The sequence below is a fragment of the Maniola hyperantus genome, chromosome 13 (assembly GCF_902806685.2).
Source record: "Maniola hyperantus chromosome 13, iAphHyp1.2, whole genome shotgun sequence".
NCBI lineage: Eukaryota > Metazoa > Arthropoda > Insecta > Lepidoptera > Nymphalidae > Maniola > Maniola hyperantus.
In genome coordinates this window covers 4,964,041-4,984,328 of record NC_048548.1, presented here as the reverse complement: position 1 = coordinate 4,984,328, position 20,288 = coordinate 4,964,041, and the positions used below count along the sequence as shown (strand labels likewise).

The window sequence follows — 20,288 nt, the reverse complement described above, 5'->3', positions numbered from 1 at the left end:
TTGTGTCTATGAATATGGGGCAAAGTAAAGTTGCGGCTATATGGGGCTGGAACCTGAAAGGAATCAAAAGTAATGATGGATGTTTCAGTGTTATTATTCCATTAAATAAAATATTGGGATTTGCTGAAGATTATAATAAAATAATTATGAATTGTAAACATGAACTTATTTTGAACAGAAGTAACACCAATCTAAATAGTGTAAAAATAGACGATACTACAAACGTTCAACTAACTATAGACAGAATACAATGGCGAGTCCCACATGTAAAAGTATCAGACCGTGAAAGGCTTACATTGCTTAAAATATTAGAAAAAGACAAACCAATACAAATGGCTTTCAGAAACTGGGATTTATATGAATATCCGTTTTTGCCTAAAACTACAAAACATTCTTGGTCAATTAAGACAGCTTCTCAATTGGAAAAGCCTCGGTATGTTATTTTTGGTCTTCAAACTAACAGGAAAAATAATAAGTCCAAAGATTGTTCTTCTTTCGATCATTGTAAGACAAATAATGTAACACTATTTCTTAATTCACAATATTATCCGTATGAATCTCTTAATCTAAACTTTGATGAAAATAAATACAGTTTATTATATGAAATGTACAGTAGATTCCGTCAGTCTTATTACAACCTCCCTGTGGACCCATTGCTTGATTTGTTAACCTTTAAAGAAAAAGCTCCATTGTTTGTTATTGATTGTACAAGACAAAATGAAAATTTAAAAACTGGGCCAGTGGACGTGCGAATAGAAATAGAAAATTCTGAAGATATCCCCGAAAATACTACAGCCTATTGTCTTATAATAAATGATCGGCTCATAGAGTATAAACCCTTAAGTAATATAGTTCGAAAACTATCATGAACGCTATAGTAGATATCCAAGGTTTTAAAAATGATAAAAATGAATTTATTTTAAAAGAAATAGCTATTATTTGTAACAACCGCATACAAAGTTTCTTAATCAAACCACCATTTCCGTTTTATGATTTAACAAAAACTGTAAGAAAACAAGTATGTTGGATTGAAAGAAACAGAGGGATATTCTGGAATGAAGGCTACATACCGTACCAAAATTATAAAAATATCATCCAAAGGATTTTAGATGGCAAAACTATATATGTGAAAGGTCTTGAAAAAAGTGAATGGTTACTTAAAATGTTTAAAAATAATTCTGTTTTTAATTTAGAAGATAAAGACTGTCCTAGTTTAATAAGCTTACATCAAAAATATTTGTTATCTCATGATTTATATTATTGCATGTATCATAATGATATTTGTGCTGTTAGGAATGTGATTTGTCTACAAAAATGGTGTTTGGAAAATAATTTAATCAGGCGCTTTAATGTAGGATAAATGTAATATTCTTATTTCTTTAAAGATTTATAATGTCGAGAAAATGTAAATGAATTATTATAATATTAAATTAATATATGAATTTTTTGACATACTAGTGTTTTATTTCTATTCATATCTTATTATTTAAATAGAATAGATTAGTTCAACCTATTGAAAAACTATCATTCTTATACCAGTGAATTTTAATAAATAAACTGCATCTGTCTTGCTATTCTCGTATATTATCTTTCTGTATTATGGACCTTTTTGAATATATAAACTTATTCATCTGATCAAAATATACAAAGAAGAAATCTAAATATATTAGATACATCAATTAATCAATTTAAATAGATAATTGATATATTAATCAAATAAACAATAATAAACAAATGAACTCAAGTTTTATTTGTTTGAATACTTAGATACAGCTACGTTTTAATCATTCAAATTCCTCTTTCCTGATTGGTTTTGGAACTGCTCTCTTACTAAGGGTCTGTATAATATACTCTAATATCTATTTTAAAATACGTTTTGATCAGTGTGAATAGATAAATTTCATCTGTTCAATTTCATCTATTTATACTTATTTATTTACATCTGTTTCAATAGTTAAATTACATGTATTCCAATAGATGGGTAGCGCTGTATTCTAATAAAACTTATATTTATTAAATACATTTTGCTCTATTTGAATAGATAAAATTTCATCTATTCAATTTCATCTGTTACTTCACATCGATTCAAATAGATAAATTTCATCTATTCTAATAGATTGTGGCATCTATTCTAATAGATTGGGGCATATGGATCTCCTGTGATCCAGATGCCCCAATAATACCTACTACTTATATATATATATATATATATATATATATATAATCCACTATACAGGATAGCTGGATTGAATGTGGATATATAATCCACAACAAATTATTATTGAAGAACGATTTTCTAATTTTGCGCATGCATGGTGCCTGCCTACCATAGTCATAGTCCATGTACACGCCACTGGGTATAACATTGCCACTAAACGTCTTACCTGTCATTAAATTTGACAGGCGCACCGCTCTGCGGATCGTACTGAAACCTCAATAGGTGCAGATGCAGTACTGGTGGAAACGTATCAAATCGCACTCCCTTCTCCGCTTCCTGGAGCCCGTGCTCGCCAGCGTCGTACTTATTATCCCCGTCCAACAACTCCGTGCTGATGTAGTCTTTAAACGATTCGTAAACTAAAACGTTAATAATATTCTCTTTAATTATAGTACAAACTTAAATCTACCTGTGTATAACGTTTTTCTAGGGTACCGGTACGATCCAAGGTAAAAATCAATTAGATCATCCTGATTCCTGGGCATGAAAACAGCTAACAATAAACCCGCTTTCTAAATAATTTTAAATACTGTATATTAAATCTCAAATCAATTAGCTGTGAATGCCTAGTAGTTAGGACGTCCGCCTTCTAATCGGAGGTCGGGGGTTCAATCCCGGGCACGCACCTATAACTTTTCGGAGTTATGTGCGTTTTAATTAATTAAATATCACTTGCTTTAACGGTGAAGGAAAACATCGTGAGGAAACCTGCATGCCTGAGAGTTCTCCATAATGTTCTCAAAGGTATGTGAAGTCTACCAATCCGCACATGGCCAGCATGGTAGACTATGGCCAAAACCCTTCTCACTCTGAGAGGAGACCCGCGCTCTGTAGTGAGCCGGTGATGGGTTGATCATGATGATATCAAATCTTGGGGAACCGGCAGGATTCGAACCTACGACTTCTGGGTTCGCGCCTGACGCCTTGAACGGTAGACCACGGTTCGCTTGCTGCCTCACTACTACTAATACTACTAGTACCAATATTTCGTCACAAATTTTGTCACTGGCAGCAAGCGAAAAAAAGCTGGTATTTGCACAAGTTGCAGTATATTTTTTAAGTTGCAATAACCAGGAAAAGTTAACAAACTAACTTACTGTTTTTCATCTCCTTTATGGTAAGTTGAATATCGTAGAAAGTTTCGACGCGGGTGCTTGTGCAGTTAACATTCTTGCACTTTATAAAGGACGTCATTTTGCCTTCGAACAGTTTCGGAACTGTACCTTCAACTACAGTAAGTTTCATCTTCACCTCTAATTTATCTAGTAGAATCTGAAAAGTGTAACAATGCAGTATTAATATTATGGAACTAGAATATAAATAAAATCTAAATATATAAAAGGAAAAGATGATTGACTGACTGACTGACTGACTGACTGACTGACTGATCTATCAACGCACAGCTCAAAGTACTGGACGGATCGGGCTGAAATTTGGCATGCAGATAGCTATTATGACGTAGGCATCCGCTAAGAAAGGATTTTTGAAAATTCAACCCCTAAGGGGGTGAAATAGGGGTTTGTAATTTGTGTATTTCACGCGGACATAGTCGCGAGCATAAGCTAGTTCTTTATAAGTACAGTTGACGCTCTTTGTTAGTGGATGAAAATATTGTGATTAGCGATAGGCGATTCATTCGAATAACAATAATTGAACAATCGAAAACAATCGATTGCTTTCGATTGTTCAATTGTTAGGTACTTAGCGTGCGGATCTGATGAATGACATTTTCGATTTTATTCGTTCCAGACTATGGCCTCTGCGACCAAAGTTCATTTGATTGTTTCTAAACAATCAAATGAAATGAAAAATTTAACAATCGATTGTCGATTTTTATAAGATTGTTTTTGTGAAGATGAATAAAGTGACGATCGATTGTTCAATTAATATCATTCGATTGTTTATTTCGCAACAATCGCCCATCGTTAATTGAGATCACATTCTGTATTCGCATATTATACCAGCCTGTGGAGTGTGGACATTCACCTTCGAAATTGGCCTTTTCTAGTACAATTTACCAAAAAATAATTCGCGATTTCCGAAGTACCCTTATTTTAAATGCGAAAGTATGTTTGTTTGTTGGTTTGTTGTTTGTCTTTCAATCACGTTGCAACGGTGCAACGGATTGACGTGATTTTTTGCATGGGTATAGATAAAGACCTGGAGCGTGATATTTTCAAAAACCTTATTCCACACGGATGAAGTCACGGGCATCAGCTAGTTTTCGATATATCTTTAAACTTACTGTAGGTATAGCCATTAACCACTAATAAGGAGTGTCACCTGTACTGTACCACAGTATAAAGAGAGGCTTAGTAGTCCGACGCCTTTGATCTTGTAGTAAATGATGACCAATACGACCCTTCAATACAAAACTACGTAGGCTAGTTCGGGTCGCTCCTTTGTCCCGCACTCACCGCACCATGGCCCTGTCTAGATGGCTTCGTCGAACCTCTGTATGTAACATTCTTCATCATCATCATCAACCGAAAGACGTCAACTGCTGGACATAGATCTCGTGTAGGAACTTCCACACGCCACGGTCTTGCGCCGCCTGAATCCAGCAGCTCCCCGCGACTCATCTGATGTTGTCCATCCGCCTAGTGTGGGGTCTTCCAACACTGCGTCTTCCGGTGCGAGGTTGCCATCTCAGCACTTTAAGACCCCAACGTCTATCGGTTTTACGAACCATGTGCCCTGCCCATTGCCACGTCAGCTGCGCAACCCGTTGGGCTATGTCAGTTACTCTAGTTCTCCTACGGATCTCCTTATTTTTGATTTGATCATGTAGAAAAATTCCAAGCATAGCTCTGTCCATCGCCCGCTGAGTGACTCTGAGCTTTCTTATGAGGCCCATAGTTAGCGACCATGTCTCGGACCCATATGTAACATCCTTACTCTGTGACAATACTTTAACTTACTCGAAGAAACTCTTGGACATCGTGTTGCATAAATGAATCAATGTTTTCCCAGCCAAAGCTTTTCGTCAATTTTTTGGTAGCCACAGGTTTATCAGAAAATTGGAGATCGTAGAACACTCGTTGCATTGCGAAAGCGACTGATTGTGAACTGTCACTTCCTACAGTAGGGATTTGGTAAACCGCTTTCCGAAGAACATTTGTAAAGAAAAGCGTTTGTAATAGAGAATTCATATAGCATGTAGCACCTTGATTTTTTAAACCTGCAATTCAGTATAAGATTTAGCTAGGAGTATTCCATTTTATTAGATAAGTAAATAAGTTAGTTTTTTTTTTAGATGTTCTGTGGCCTTATAACTGGAAAGATAAAGATCTAACTTCGATTCCCGGCAGGGACAATTTGGGAATTTATAATTTCTACATTGTCTCTGGTCTGGTCTGGTTACTTACCCTGGCCACGTCTATAGCTCATAATTACCACCCTACAGGCAAAGCGTGCCGCCAAGCGATTTCGCGTTCCAGTTCGATGTCGTGTAGAAACCGATAAGAGGTATAAGTACGCAACAGGTCGAGATGGCAATCGAGGAGGGAATGCCCCGCACACCCGCACAGCCCCCGCGCTAACCCGGTGCGGGCGAGCTCGGGTGTACGGGGCGTTCCCCCCGCCTCATACCCTAATTTGCATCTCAACCTGTCGGGGACTTTTATGGGCTCAATAAAACTGCCATACTCCTTCCAAGTTAGCACACTTCCTCTTAGACTGCATCATCAGTTACCACCAGATGAGATTGCAGTCAAGGGCTAACTTGTAATGAAAAAACCTTTTGTTTCTCACCAATATATCCAGCGTGTTTTTTAGAGTCCCAAGAAACTCCGTGTGGAGCGTCCGCAACAACGTGAGCTTCGATTGTCAAGGAATCATTGCAAACAAAACCGTTATTTGGATCCACCAATTCGTCCCATGATATAAAATGTGCAAAGCCCCAATCGTTTTCTTTGCTGGAAGATAAAGTCAATCTTAATACCAAGTTACAATATTCAATTCAATCAGACAATATTAAAAGTAGCCGGAAAATTCAATTACCAATTTTGATGGAATGACAGCATACAAACCACAACAACAACTTATATACTTTAAAACTGGCTTCCCACGGTGCGTGGTTCTGCGGATTATCACGCAAGGCTAACGAACACGGACAGCCACGTACCGCGCACATTGCAAAAGGCTCGGATGACGACGACGACGACGTGTCTGCGCTACCACGGCCGACACTTACTCTTCCTATGGTGGGTCAGTGCGGGCTGGTTCCCGTCCGTTCGCAATATCACCCACCGTGGGAAGCCGTTATTAAAAACCTTTTTAAAACGTGCTCGTCCATTTTGAACGAAAGATTTACCTCAATGCGGATGTCATGTTATAATAGCTAAGGCATCACAGATTAGAGAAGGATATGGAACGCCCTTGCGGTATTCGTTTGCCTTTCCATTTTTAAGTTCAGTTAAGTTTACGTTCAAGTCGAGAGTGAATCTTCTAGGCAAGCGCGCTTCATGTTAGGCTCTATCATTACCTACTTGTCAACAGGTGTAATTGCAGCCAAAGGCTAGTTAGTTTACTAAAAAAAACGTGGCAAGGTACACTAGGGCCTCAGAAAGAGTTCTTACCAATGGTACATGTGGTGGATATTTCTGCAAAGATGTTCACCGTCAGGTTTAAATGAAATTAGTTTCAATTCGCCCAGTCCATAGCAAGACCACCCAGATATCTCGTTATCCCCATTGCACTGAATAAAAACTCCCAGTGCTTTTTGCTGTTGATGGTTTGGGGTTGTGATATTACGGATAAGTATGAGTATTTTCCAGGGTAGAGATCTCACGTAACAAGGGGGTGATAAGACTCGTTCTTTCAGTTGACTTAAGTTCTCTACTGTGAAGCGGAAGGTCGCCTCCGAACGAGTGGGGTCCTCATCTTCAGTCGTAATATCCCGGAAGGTCGCTTCCAGAAAACCGTGGTCTTTATCTTTCTTTGTGTTGTCCTAAAATTAATTTGGTAAAAATATACGTGCTCTTGTACTGTACAATACCTCCTTTTTAGGAGCGAATTCTAAACTACCATAGATAATAATGATTGTGTAAGTATAAATATAAAAAGTTCAGTATCGAAGAATCTACTGTGACAGCTTAGTGGTTAAGAAGTTGGCTTCCTATTCAACAGACCCAGGTTCGATCCCGAACTACCTATAATTTGGATTTACATGCGTTTCAAGGAACTAAGTATCACTTGTTTTCAAGGAAAACTAAGACAGGAAACCTGCATGCTTGAGAATAATGTTCTCAAAGGAGTGCTAAGACTGCCAATAACCACTTGGCTAGCGTGGTGAACTATGGTCTAAGTTCTTCTGACTCTAAGAGGAGACTCGTGCTCATCATAATCATCATCGTCATCAGCTCAATCCATCGTCAGGCCATTGGCCAGCATAGGGTTGAGATGACGGTTACAAAAAAGTAGGTAGATGAAAATTTCATTATAATTTAGTTACTAACTGACTCGCCCCAGTTTCACAAGGTTGGAACCTAACCTAACTATTGAATAGATTAAATCGCTACCCATATTATAAATGCGAAAGTGTGTTTGTTTGTTGGTTTGTCCTTTAATCACATCGCAACGGCGCAACGGATCGACGTGATTTTTTGGGGTATAGTTAAAGACCTGGAGAGTGACATAGGCTACTTTTTATCCCGGAAAATAATAGTTCCCACGGGATTTTTAAAACCTGAATCCACGCAGATGAAGTCGCGGGCATCAGCTAGTATCTAAATACATAAAAGGAAAAGCTGACTGACTAACTGATCTATCAACGCACAGCTCAAACAACTGGACGGATCGGGCTGAAATTCGGCATGTAGATAGCTATTTCGACGTACACGTCCGTTAAGAGAGGATTTTTGAAAATTCAACCCCTAAGGGGGTAAAATAGTGGTTTGAAATATGTGTAGTCCATGCGGACAAAGTCGTGGAGATAGGGTAGTAAATAATATGTTAAGTAGGTAGTTAATATTCTGTTTATACCTTCATGGTGATTGTGAACTGAATCAAGGTGAAAACCTCATTGAAATCTACAAAGTTATAGATGAATACCACAGTTCTACCGAAAAACTGAAGAGTACCCACGGAATTTTCTAAAACTTAAATTCACGTAGAAGAAGTCACGCAAATCAGCTAATAAACTTACTTACAAACATCGATGTACAAATATTGAAGCAATACTTAATATTAAAACTTACTGTGTTGGTTTGTGGTGACTGGGCAGTTTCATTTTCCACACTGCCAGTTTTAAGCATTTTCCAGTAGCAATCGAATAAAATTGCGAAAATAAATAAATGAGGTATTCAATCTCGTCACATTTCATTTGGGTGTTTAATTGTACATTATTATAGATGTATGGTAAATATTGGGTAAATTAAATATCTATAAAAATTACTGAGAAAAACATTTTGGCCGATGACATAATTCTACGTCAGTCATTGCTTTTTGGTTGATATTTATTTTTTCTAGAAAGACTTTCTAATGGCATAAAAGGTCCTATATTAAAGACCAGCCCTTAGAAATATTATAGCCGTCTGCGGCTGCATATTTTTATTAGAATTTGCACTGACCCCTACTAAATATTGTAGTCTTATTAATGAGAGGTCTCGGGTTCGATTCCCGGCAAGAGAAATTTGGAATTTCATTATTTCTAATTTTTCTCTGGTCTGGTCTGGTGGGAGGCTTCGGTCGTGGCTAGTTACCACCCTACTGGCGAAGCCGTGCCGACAACTGATTTAGCGTTCCGGTATGAAGCCGCGTAGAAACCAAAGTGGTTTAGGTGCCATACCCCCTTCAAGGTTAGCTCGCTTCCTTCTCATCACATCTCATCTCATCATCATTTCCCACTAGGTGAAATTGCAGTTAAGGGCTAATTTGTATCTAAATAATAAAAATTATAGGTAGGTTTATCTAATAGTACTTTTGTCCTAGGTATCATAAAGTACTATAATAAAATGATTCCACTCGGTATAATGCCTATAGCAGGCTGGATCCCGTTTACCAGATATTAATTAAATCCTCGAGTCATCTTGCGACGACATTATTCAGTGTTTGGGGACTGACAGACAGATGCTGGGCGGCTGGACCCTTAATTAAAATTTGTAAATGGCCTTCTATTAAAGACAAATTATGCAAACATATTAATTATGAAGCTGCTATTATGATAAGGCTTTGAATGTGGGACAAAGGAACGAAACGTTCAGTGCAAAATTAATTTTAAATTGGATGTTATTGTGACGATTATGTAAATTATTAAAAATATATCTTCCGGGCATTTATAAAACACGGATTTTTTAAGTGTACATATTTACTTATTTCATTGGAGCCAATGATCAACCCATGCCATAATTATGCTGACAGATTAACTCATCCTCCCTATATGTCGTCCCTACAAATTGTGGTTTGTCAAAATCCTACGGAAACCACGGATTTTTCCAGGATAAAAAAGTAGCCTATATGTGCTAATCCAGTATAATGTTATAGGTAATCTATCTCCATTTCAAATTTCAGCCGTCCAATAGTTTGTGCGTGAAGGAATACACGAACACGTACACAGATACACACCTACAAACTTTCGCCTTGATAATAATAGATTAGTGTGATTTTCAATAAACTTTTTTATTTAATTGACTTGATTGTGGATTGGAACATTTTTCAGAAAATTCGTATGTAATAAGTAGAAAGTGAAATCCATTGATGTAGAACATTTTGCATCTAATTTAAGAGCATAAGCACATCGTTATCGTCAGCGTTCGATTAAGTAAAATAATTATTCGTCGGTAATGATTCGTAGCGAATTAGATCAAAATCGACCATTCAGGTTAATTGCCGCTTCGTAATGAGGGAACAAATCCAATGAATCTCGATAGCCTTTATTCCCTATGTTTTGGCTTTATAATATATTCCCTAGGCTAGTTGGTTTTAACAATACCTAATTCTTTATTAGACATGTTTTAGTTTTTATAGCTTTAGTTTTCCTCGTAGCTTTAGTTTTAAGTTTGCGTAATAATTATCACCACTATATCTTAGAAATCCAACATCTGACCTTCAAAAAGAGTTATTAATTACCTATTTTGAATAAATCATTTGACTTTGACTTTGACTTTGACTTTATTATGTGTTGTGTTACATTTATAACTACTCGATTTATTATTTCTTTTCCGTTCCACGGTCAATGACGTATATGACGTCTCAGGTGCATCGTATAATAATTGTTCCTATCGATGCATTTATGATTTTCAGTATTGAAAAATGAGTTGCGTGCTCCTTTTGCGATTCTTGTGGCTCTGACAGCTTTTGCACCTACTACGGATCTTGCAAGCTTATTTTCTTTTTTGCTATAGGCTATTGATTATGTCCTAAAGCTACTCTAATTATTTCTAGTTAGGACAGTGCTGCTGTACCTAGCAGCTGCAAGTATTTAAAATTAATGCCGATCCCATGGGACCGAGACGGTCGAAGTGGTACAGGGAGTCCAAGAACTTGCACTACACCAAAGAAGAAAGAAGAAGAAGAGTTCTCATTATAGCTCGCATTAAATGTCTACTCATGGCTCGCTGCTCGGTAGTCGGCATTCCCTTAAGAATAATATTAAGGTAGTAGGTATATATACACGAATGTATAAAAATGAGAGAGGCATAAGCTAACATAAAATAAAAGAGACGTTTTCTGTGAACGCCTCTTAACTATAAAACCTACCTATATTTAAAACGGTTATAAAAGGAAACCGGAGAGACAGTAACAAGGGCACTAATTAGCTCTCTCTATATTTTTCCCCATTATTTTCACTTTGCAAGTTTGCATACATTTGAATATGTTATAGTCAAAAGTCTCCGTCGCTCTTATATCTGCCTTGTCAATCTTTAGGTCTGGTAGGTATAGAGATCTAAAGTAAACTTGTGAATTGTATTGATGATTCAATGATACGTTGGTTAAGGCTCGAACCCTTGACTAACGAATCATTCAGTATAGTGAAAATAATATCATTGGTCAGTATAACTTAACAAATCAGAGAAAAGTGAAATAGTCGTTTATACACTTTTATGTAGGTATTAATTAATTGCTGCTCAAGTAACAAGTTTAGTTGCTTAGAAATATCGCATCGGTTTATTATTCAGTATGCGACTGGGAGAGTTACTAGAGACGACAAGTTTCATCATGATCAACCCATCGCCGGCTCACTACAGAGCACGGGTCTCCTCTCAGAGTGAGAACGGTTTTGGCCATAGTCTACTTGAGAACATTATGGATAACTCTCAGGCATGCAAGTTTCCTCACGATGTTTTCCTTCACCGCTAAAGCAAGTGATATTTAATGACTTAAAACGCACATAACTCCGAAAAGTTAGAGGTGCGTGCCCGGGATCGAACCCCCTACCTCCGACTAGAAGGCGGACGTCCTAACCACTAGGCTATCACAGCAGCGACAAGTTTAGGTCAACAAAATTCCTAGAATCGATCAAAATTTCATTCGTTTAAGGTATTTGAAGGATTGCAGGTCTTTGACTAAAGACATTACGCATTGACTAGGCATACCCGGGAGTGGCGAAGTTTCGTCTTTTAACTGTAACGTATACATCACGTGCTTGCGTGCAAGCTTTTGACTACTTTGTGCAAGTTCGTCCGTTGTTCTGCGTCTGGATTATTATTACGTTCATTTTTATTTTAATATGTTTATTGTTATTATCATCTTTGCGATATTTTTAGAGTTTGGTTAATTTCCAGGCACATTCTCGGATTTTGTGAAATCTGTACAATTAATTATACATTGGATAGGTAAGTATAATTAATTTTTTCATAATAAAATGAATCGCTAAATGTGTCGCAAATCTCGAGAACAGCTGAACTGATTTCGCTAATTCTTTTTTTATAATATTCCTTGAAGTACGAGGATGGTTCTTACGGAGAACAAAATTTAATCGACTGTTAGGCGGTACGAAGTACGCCGGGGCAGCTAGTTTTCAATATAATTTCAATAGTCAAAATGCGCCAAAAAATCAATGAAGAAAATGTATTGCATTGACCTAAGTATAAATTGGACAAACGACATCAAGAGTCGTAGGGAGCCGCCGGCGTAAGATCGTGGAGTGTGGAAGTTCCTACAAGCGAGAGACCTATGTCTAGCAGTGGACGTCTATCAGTCGATGATGATGATGATAATGAACAGCTCAAATTTGAGTCTAAACGCTTGAGATTTTGTGTTTAGGTTCTCTCTATAACGTAAACTCTTACTAAGAAAATATATTTCGAAAAAGTCCACCCGAGAGAAGCCGTGTGGGTCAACTAGTTAGTACCCTTATTACAAATGCGAAAGTGTGTTTGTTTGTTGGTTTGTCCTTCAATCACGTCGCAATGGTGCAACAGATTGACGTCATTTTGCATGGGTATAGATAAAGACCTGGAAAGTGACATAGGCTACTTTTTATCTCGGAAAATTAAAGAGTTCCCGGAAAATTAGAGAGATTTTTAAACCTAATTTCACGCGGACGAAGTCGCATCAGCTAGTTACCTATAAAGGTAGCAAGCAGTGTGCAGATTGGGAGATAAGAATGTTGGTAGAGTTGCAAACTAAAGCTTAGGATAACCTATTGTTCGAAATCATTGGAAATGTGTAGTAATATATAGTAATAGCTTCACCTATATGAAACATTACAAAGGCTTCTATATTCAGGAGGGAAAATGTAATGAACAGGACTAAGGACAAATTGGGTTCACAGGATATTAAGTATTGGGTACGCTTTGTAGAGCAGCAGTAAAATTAAGGTTAACTACGTGTATGTAAAATACATTATATTGTAGATATAATATAATGTATTTTATTATAGATTATAATAGGCACTACTTTTGACTTAGATATTAGTATTGTGCGGTCATTAATTTTTCCGAATTTCTTGAAATAGCTAATAAGTCGTGTTTCGTAGCAATCGCCTACGGCCTACGCTACGTTAAAGCTACGATTACGTCTACTATTCAGAAAATTTTGTCAGAATAGAACAAAAAAATGTTTGTTGCGGACATAAATTATACCAATCTTAGAATTTTGTCGAAATTATATACATAGCTACTACTAATACAATGATTTAAAATTTTGCCTTTACTGCGATATTTTACTTCAGTAGCATATTAGGTTTAAAAAAAAATAGATGCGATCTTTTTGCAATGCAATGTACCTACATCTGCTCTTTACTTATAGCACTATCTCAAAAAGAGCTTTTATTTTAGTTTTCAGTAGTAGATATTGAGAGCATTTAAAAAAGGTTACAATGTTTCGTGACGCCCCAGGGCAGAACTAGTGTATAAATAATATCTGGGTAGGTAGTCTAGGTACAACTCAGATTTCTGAACCGTTTCAGTAGTCGTCAAAAGGAATTAAATCTTGACCTCGCAGTAATTGAAACAAGGGCCTTTTCGAGATCCGATTAACTGTAAAGTCCTGGAAAAATACAACGCGATGGCAGCTTCGTGCGAGGGTGAGATTTATTGAGCGCACTCTGACTTAGCCTAAACTTAAGACACAGTTAAAACGAGACGGAGCTATATCTCTCACATAAATCTGTCTCATGTTAACTCAATTTAAGTCTGAGCAAAATCAAAATGCGCTCTATAGATCTCAGCCTAAATAGCGTAGGTAAAGCCAAATGCTCGTAACGACATCAGTGTGTTTAGTATGAAGATTTTACATCTCACCAACGTTAATAGAATTCGAGCGTAGAAACTAGCTCTTCACAGTAGAAGCTGCTTTCCGAACAAGTGATGTCTTGATATTGCATGGCATCCTAATCTTACATGCAATACTTAGAGTTATTTCATTTTATTAGACTAGTAGTACCTAAGCGGAAGGAGCTCACCGCATTAATATTTCCTGAAAATTCCTATTATTAGGTAAGTTATTATTGAGAAGAGGTTTCGACCGAAAGCCCTATACAATTTTAATATGTGTACCTTCATGTCAACAAATAGGCATCTTCTAGGCAAGCACGCTCCATTTTAGGCTGCATCATCACTTGCCAACAAGTCTGATTGCAGGCAAGCGCTATTCTATACCTAAATTAAAAAAAAAAACAAATAGAGAGGGATAACGCTCTGCAATGGCGCGTTTTGTTCTTCCAAGCCTTAAAGGATGCTGAGTTGGCTGAGGACCCTTTTATTGGAAACATATTTCCGATAGATATCTATCGGCAATGGTTACACTTAGGAATTGGGTTGTACGGAATTTTCATTTAGGTATTATGTAGTTACGAAGTTTGACATTGGAGTGTCTAAAAGATTTACTTATCTTACAATAGCTCAGTGCTTTGAATTAGGGTTTAAAGGATTGTCTGAAATCTAGGAGGTTATAGGGACCAGATATCCGTTGGTATAATTTTATAGTCGAAGGTACTTACCTACACTTAGTTACTTACACTTGCCACGTTAATGTATAATAATAACCTTTGGTGCTTACGAGATAATGTAGCTACGAAACAGTCAGACTCGCGCACCAAGGGTTCCGGATATTTTTTTCGACATTTTGCACGATTTTTTTTTTCAATTTTGTTATTTGCGATCAGTCCGAGGACTTTTAGCAAATAAGGTGTACAATTTTGCACGATAAATCAAAAACTATTATGTATAAAAATAAATAAAACTCTGTTTTAGAATATTAAAGCCTAATAATTAATTAATAGTAAAACCCTTTCATAATATGATACCCCACTTGGTATAGTTGAAAATTGAAACACTAATTATTTATTCATTAACACATTTCAATTTTTTTTTGTGTGATGTAACCACAAATTCACGGTTTTCAGGTTTATTCCTTTACTTGTGTTATACGACCTAGGTACATACCTGCCAAATTTCATGACTCTAGGTCAACGTAAAGTACCCTATAGGTTTTATTGACAGACACGACATACAGATGGACAGACGGACAAATGGACAGACGGAGAGACGGATAGACAGACAGAGAGATAACGAAGTGATCCTATAAGGGGTCCTTTTTCCTTTTGAGGTACGGAATCTAAAAACCGTGAACCTCTAAAGAATTTTCAAAATACTTTTTTCGTGTTTTTACTTTATGGGCACTTAGTGCTAAAATAACTTTACGTAAGTAGGTACCTACCTTTACTACGGTTCTGAATCATTTTTGCGATTGACGATTTTACATAATGCTTACTGACTGACTGCTTATTAACGCAATTTTACAACATAGAGATTATTTTATACCTAACTAGGTAGGTACCTACTATAAAGTTCGTAGTAAAATTTTCCATTTAATAAAACAGATTCCAATTTGTCCCCGGCCAAGCAGACATGTCAAAAGCAACGAATGTCATTTTCCGAGTGAACACAATAAAACTGATCGTCATATCAGGGCCCTTTTTGGAAGCACTTACAAGGCCGTCGTCGTCGGAAACCTTGTTCATTCCTTCCAAACGAGTCACTGCTATGTCACTTCCAGGAGTTTGTGGAATAAGAGGGAAAAGAAGCGACTAATAGAAACAAAATAGGTACCTATAGTTCGCGACAACTCAAGATGGTAATCAGGTTAGGAGGCGGGGGAACGCCCTGCACACCCCCGTCCCACACGTCTCTCGCATTATCCCGCACCGGACTAGCACGGGGACTTTGCGGGTGTGTGGGATGTCCTCACCCCGATTTCCATCTCGACCTGCCGCGTTATACTTTGGGTTTTGTAAATACATGTCTGTGTGGTTGTGCCACACATTATGTAGGTATAGTTTATTCCGGCGCTTCTTATGCTTAAGGCATGTTATATATCTCGATAGCTCAACGGTTATAGGAGCGGACTAAAATCCGGAAGGTCTCCGGTTCAAACCCCACTCGTTGAACTATTGTCGTACCTACTGCTAGCACAAAATTTACGCTTAGCTGGAGGGGAAAGGGGAATATTAGTCAGCATAATAAAATTGGCTAATACTTATTCTAAACAAAAGAAGGGTCAATATAATAAGCATCTTCTAGACAGGCGCGCTCCAGCTTATAGCTTATAGGTGTAGGCTGTGTCATTTACTACATATTTAAGACTATTTGGTATGATAGCAGTCAAGCGCAACCCAATATGGTTAAAAAGTGAAAATTCATTTTCTCATTTTTTGACAGTTTGTGGGTAAGTACATGCCATGAAAAAATAGCGTTACTTTGAACAAACACCAAACTGCTAAGCCTGCGTCTTTTCCAGTATTCAGAGAATTCACCAACTCCACAAACTGTGTTCGGTAACTCAATCCCGTGCAAATGGGCGCTCGCAGCCGCGGTATTGCGTTACAGAGGCGACATCGGACGTCCATTTCCCCGGGCTGAGGCGCTAACTCAATCACCGCTATAGAATTTTTCCTCCCCGATTCCCAACGCTACACTAGCCGATAATTTTTAGTTGCAAAGGCGCGTCTCAAAAGCTTTCACACATTAATTGGAGCTTTTCTATAGGTGTTTTAGGATCTTGGAAATCTAATCCTAATTTTACTCCTCCTCACAAACTTTCAAAAATTACCTCTTTATTACCCCCCACATCAATAGCGTGATAGCATATACATTCCCTCCGCCGCGTCTTATTCCATACTACCAAAATGATCGAAAAATCACTCAATACGCAGGTTCACGATCAAATTTTTTTTACCTCACGCTAACTTTCTTTTGTCACCTACACCAAACCGCGACTGCTCGAGCAGTCCGTTGTTTAGCAATCAACTGCTCAAGCTGCCCGTAACCTACCTACCTACGAGGATGCGTGGAATACCGCGCACATAATTGTATTCGCAGAGTAAGCTTGCTGTAAATAAATTCTGAGCTAGTTTCACAGTTATTTCCCTTCGCTTTGTTCAGATCCTACAATAGTTAGCAAAGGTTGTATGTGTAAGTAGGTAGGTACCCGTGTTTACATGGTCAGTGGCCCGTGGAACTACATTGTTGCAATGTTTACATTTAACCCATTGTACGGGACATTCCTACACTACCTACTGGTAGTTACCTACGGTGTGACAAAGGACAATTTCGATAAAAGACAGAAAACCAATGTGACAGAGTGTGGGGATAGACTTAAATAAAAGCAGATCTTCCTCACAGATTTATTGTTACAGCAAAATGAATACCTTACATTCGAATCTTTTCCTTTTTATACCAAGGTAGGGTACCTCTCTGTCTACGCTAAAGTAAAATGTCTTCAATACTGACAACTGAACATTCAAAAGATATTTAACTCAATTAATATCTGGAACATTATTGTATACATTTAAAAGAAGATTAGAACAATCATTATAATAAAACAATTAAATTAAAATTATAGTAATTAAATGAGAATTAATTGACAAATGAATAATGTGTTTTAATATTTAAGTTACTCAATCATAAACGGAACTTCTGTGACGTCAGAACTTGTATCGCCAAAATTTATAACTAAACAATAATTTATCATAACCTGAAGTATGAATTAAAACTGAACTAATTTAAATAATCACAGAGAAAATTAAAATCACATATTTACTATTTAAATCTAATTCCATATATATAAGTAATCTCCAATTGATCAACCGGATGTAACACGGCGGTACCAAGACTAGGTGCTACTTGGTGGTTGGCAACACCAACTTTAGAGAGCTTTTAGTTTCACATTTCTGAGGAAGTAGACTGACTGTATCGTAAAACAGCTGTGCTAGGTAGATAATATGGATAAATACGGGGTTGCATTCCAATTTTTTTTGATTGCGTTTATATGCAACTAACGACCCTTCCCAACTAGCGAGCTTCGCACGGGTAGCTTATTACAAGTTTCGTAGGATCTCTAATTTTTTTGAAAATAAAATATAGCCACTCTGGAATAATGTAGTTTTCTACTAGTGCAAGAATTTTCAAAATCGGTTCAGTAGTTCCAGAGATTACTTGCTACAAACAAACTTACAAACTTGACCTCTTTATAAGTATATAACAACCGTATGTAGATTTCTTTATACGAATAGCGAGCAAACTAGCAGGTGGGTCACTTGATGTTAAGATTACAGCCGCCCATGTACATTTGCAACACCATAGGAACTGCTAATGCGTTGCCCGTTTTTAGTAATTTGATCCGCCCCTTTAATAACCTCATGTCGAAAAAAAAACACTCTGAATTCTATTCAAAAACATAGTTTCGTTTGTGATTGGTTGGTGCCTCAAAATGGTTAGTGCCCACTGAGATTTTCGTCTCTGTCATTTGTTTGGTATTACGTAACAGAGAGGGCCCTGTATTAACTTTTTTCCTTGGATATAGTATAATGGGAACACCGCTGAAAGGAATTGGTTCTCAATTTGCATGTGCATGAAAAAAACTCTGGCACAACGGGTAGTCAAAGGCACCCACCTAGTATCACTTAGATTCTATGAATCAACCAGCCGGTACTTTAATCAATTAATCAAATATTCTTTTCCCAGGTGAATTTTTGAAGTTCTCAAAATTTTATTGTACTTAGATTGAAATAAATGTAACAAAACTCGAATGACTTTTCAAATAAGCTACTTGATTTATTAGAATGGTGTATGATGTAGGTTTTAACTGGGCCAGATCTTTCGGGATGTATTATAATTAAATCTGCCTTTATGTGCTTTTATCTCTCTTCTGAAACGCTTCAGCCTTTTCAATATCCGCTCTGAGATGAACGGATTTATTTATTATCCATATATTTTATTTTATAAGCATTATGTTTTATGGAATAACCCATAAAATGTTATAAGTTAAAAATGTGTCTGTCTGCTGGTATTTTTTCATTGTGCCCATCCGCTTAATCGATTTTGATGAGAAGACAACGGAAACTCTTTGATTTTCCGGGTCAAAAAATAGACTAGTAGTTTAATCCAGAAAATCAGAGAGTTCTTAAGGGATTTTTATAACCTAAATCCACGCGAGAAAGAAATTATGGGCATCATATACCTGGATTCTTGTTAATAATAATTAACAGTATGATACTAATCTGCCAATGTATCCCGTATCAAAGGAAAATATTTCTACTTTTAAATAGAAAATATTATTTATATGAAGCATAATACCATCAATTTAACAAATAAAGGTACGCCACCGTTGTAATGTGGCATTTGTTTGCGCACTCCAGCATCTCAAAGCGTGTAACAAATGGAATCATTAATAATTTCGTGTCGCAACGCAACAACGAAACATTTTAACGGAGCCTCGTTACATCCTAAATGGCTCCATTCATTTTCCTGAACAGCATATTAAATGCATGAATCATACCTTGATAATGGGGTGACTGATGTCAGGGTGGGTTTAGTGCATTTGTAAGTTAGGTACAGGTAATGTCTATACACCATGTTTTAGTGCATTTGTTTAGTTTCAGTAGTTTCCATGTTGCATACTAGATGGTGTTGTGTACATTTTATAGCGCGCTAACGAAGTACCTAACTTGAAAACATAATGAAACTAAACCTTGTGTGCTCATTTTTAGGGTTCCGTACCTCAAAAGGAAAAACGGAACTCTTATAGGATCACTTTGTTGTCTGTCTGTCTGTCTGTCTATCTGTCTGTCTGTCTGTCTGTCTGTCTGTCTGTCTGTCAAGAAACCTACAGGGTACTTCCCGTTGACCTAGAATCATGAAATTTGGCAGGTAGGTAGATCTTATAGCTGGCTTTAGGGGAAAAATCTGAAAACTGTGAATTTGTGGTTACATCACATAAAAAAATTAAATTGTGGTAATAAACTAATAATTAGTATTTTCAATTTTCGAACTAAGATAACTACATATTATATCAAGTGGGGTATCATATGAAAGGGCCTATACCTGTGAATTCTAAAACAGATTTTAATTTATTTTTATGCATCATAGTATTTGAATTATCGTGCAAAATGTCGAAAAAATACCACTGTAATACGGAACTCTCGGTGCGCGAACCTGTTTCGCACTTGGTTGGTTTTTACTGTTAGTAGGTAGGTACCTCCTCTGTTAGACTCTAGACACTAGGTATTACAAAATAATATGTACATAAGTAACTAATAATAAAATTCTTATCATATGATACAATTATGCCAACAGGCAACTTTGTTATTACGTATGTAAAGGCTACTAAACTAAAATTACTAGGT

General features: G+C 36.9%; 1 protein-coding gene across 1 annotated transcript in view; it reads right to left on the bottom strand.

The window, feature by feature from the left end:
- The window catches only part of LOC117987402 (ubiquitin carboxyl-terminal hydrolase 7-like), an 18,733-nt gene extending 10,144 nt beyond the window's left edge, over positions 1-8,589 (bottom strand). The window contains exons 1-6 of the mRNA XM_034974411.2: positions 8,419-8,589; positions 6,799-7,169; positions 5,972-6,135; positions 5,140-5,399; positions 3,316-3,490; positions 2,385-2,577 (exon numbers count right to left, since the gene is read on the bottom strand). Coding sequence (XP_034830302.1) covers positions 2,385-2,577; positions 3,316-3,490; positions 5,140-5,399; positions 5,972-6,135; positions 6,799-7,169; positions 8,419-8,475 — 1,220 coding nt within the window. The 5' untranslated portion in view covers positions 8,476-8,589. The remainder of the gene's footprint in view (positions 1-2,384; positions 2,578-3,315; positions 3,491-5,139; positions 5,400-5,971; positions 6,136-6,798; positions 7,170-8,418) is intronic.
- Positions 8,590-20,288: the final 11,699 nt, after the last annotated feature.